General features: G+C 26.2%; 1 protein-coding gene across 1 annotated transcript; it reads left to right on the forward strand.

The window, feature by feature from the left end:
* PRELSG_0600100 (Plasmodium exported protein, unknown function) lies at positions 1-780 on the forward strand (the record flags this gene model as incomplete). The annotated part of the gene is made up of 1 exon (XM_028675448.1): positions 1-780. A coding segment is annotated over one exon (780 nt), but the record flags the coding sequence as incomplete, so codon positions are not given.
* Positions 781-1,574: the final 794 nt, after the last annotated feature.

A 1,574-nucleotide genomic window follows, 5' to 3' on the forward strand; every position in this document is an offset into this window, starting at 1 on the left:
GGTGTACCGCAATTTGGAAATTTTGGTAGTCAACTTCCTATAGATCAAAATCCGGGTGTTTCGCCATTTGGAAATTTTGGTAATCAACTTCCCATGAATCAAAATCCAGGTGTACCGCAATTTGGAAATTTTGGTAGTCAACTTCCTATAGATCAAAATCCGGGTGTTTTGCCATTTGGAAATTTTGGTAATCAACTTCCCATGAATCAAAATCTAGGTGTACCACAATTTGGAAATTTCCGTAATCAACTTCCTATAGATCAAAATACAGGTGTTTCTCCGTTTGGAAATTTTGGTAATCAACTTCCCATGAATCAAAATCCAGGTGTACCACAATTTGGAAATTTTGGTAATCAACTTCCTATAGATCAAAATCCAGGTGTTTCGCCGTTTGGAAATTTCGGTAATCAACTTCCTATGAATCAAAATCCAGGTAACATTCAATTAGGACACTTTAGTGGCCATATGGAAATAAACCAAGATCCTAGTGTTGCACCTTTTGGAAATTTTGGAAATAATGCATCAAATATAATAGGAGGTATGTCTCCTCATGCTAGAATAAGTAATAATGGAAAGAACAAAGGAAGAAGAAATACTAAGGGAACAAATTCGGAAGAAATAGAAATGATGGATGTAACTGAACAAGGGTGTTTAGAATCCTCAACGAAAATGAATCAACCAATATCTCACAATAGCACTAGAGAAAATGATAATATTTCAAAATTAAGAAAACAATGGAAGGATACAGTTCATAATGATTGGAAAAAAAATATGGCCTGAACAATTTTCATAAAACCCCAAAATGAAAATATATATTTATTAAAAAGGAAAAAACTAAAATTTATCTCTGATAGTTATGATTTTATATCTTGAAATTCAAGGAATATTTTTTTAAAGGGTCGTATTTTATATCAAGAACTATGGTTGATGGAAGAGCAAATATAAATTAATAAAAAAAATAAAAATGAAGAAAAAAAGGGCTCATTAGTATGATATTATATTTTTCTTTTAAAACACTGTACAATATATTTTTTGTTTTTATAGTATATATTTACATTTAAATATTTATAGGTAAAATGTTTTATAATATTATTTATAATTATGAATATTTTACTCTTATTTTCATTTGTTCTTTCATGTTAATTAATGCTTTTTTTATTAAAATTAACAAACTTTGTTTAGTGCTGTTTCAGTTTTTACTGTAAGTTATAAAAAAATACATGTTAGATTAAAAACTTTTACAATATTTTCTCATGAAACTAATGTTTCACTTACTATATTTGATAAATTTTTACATATACTAATACAAAGAGTGACTAAATTAAATATTATTATTAAAATTATAGGTATCATAGAAAACATTTCTATTATGATTATTATAATTATCATATACTGAACTTTTTCATTATTATCGATGCTATTATAGTTTTCGTCATATGAATCATGCTTATAGACATCATAGGCATTATAACGATACTAAAGTATTTCCTTATTATTAATATTATTATAATTATCTTTGTTATTATTTTGTTAATAAATTTAACTTTTTATTAATAAAAATAAATATAGGCCTT

This window comes from Plasmodium relictum (assembly GCF_900005765.1).
Source record: "Plasmodium relictum strain SGS1 genome assembly, chromosome: 6".
Classification (NCBI taxonomy): Eukaryota; Apicomplexa; class Aconoidasida; order Haemosporida; family Plasmodiidae; genus Plasmodium; species Plasmodium relictum.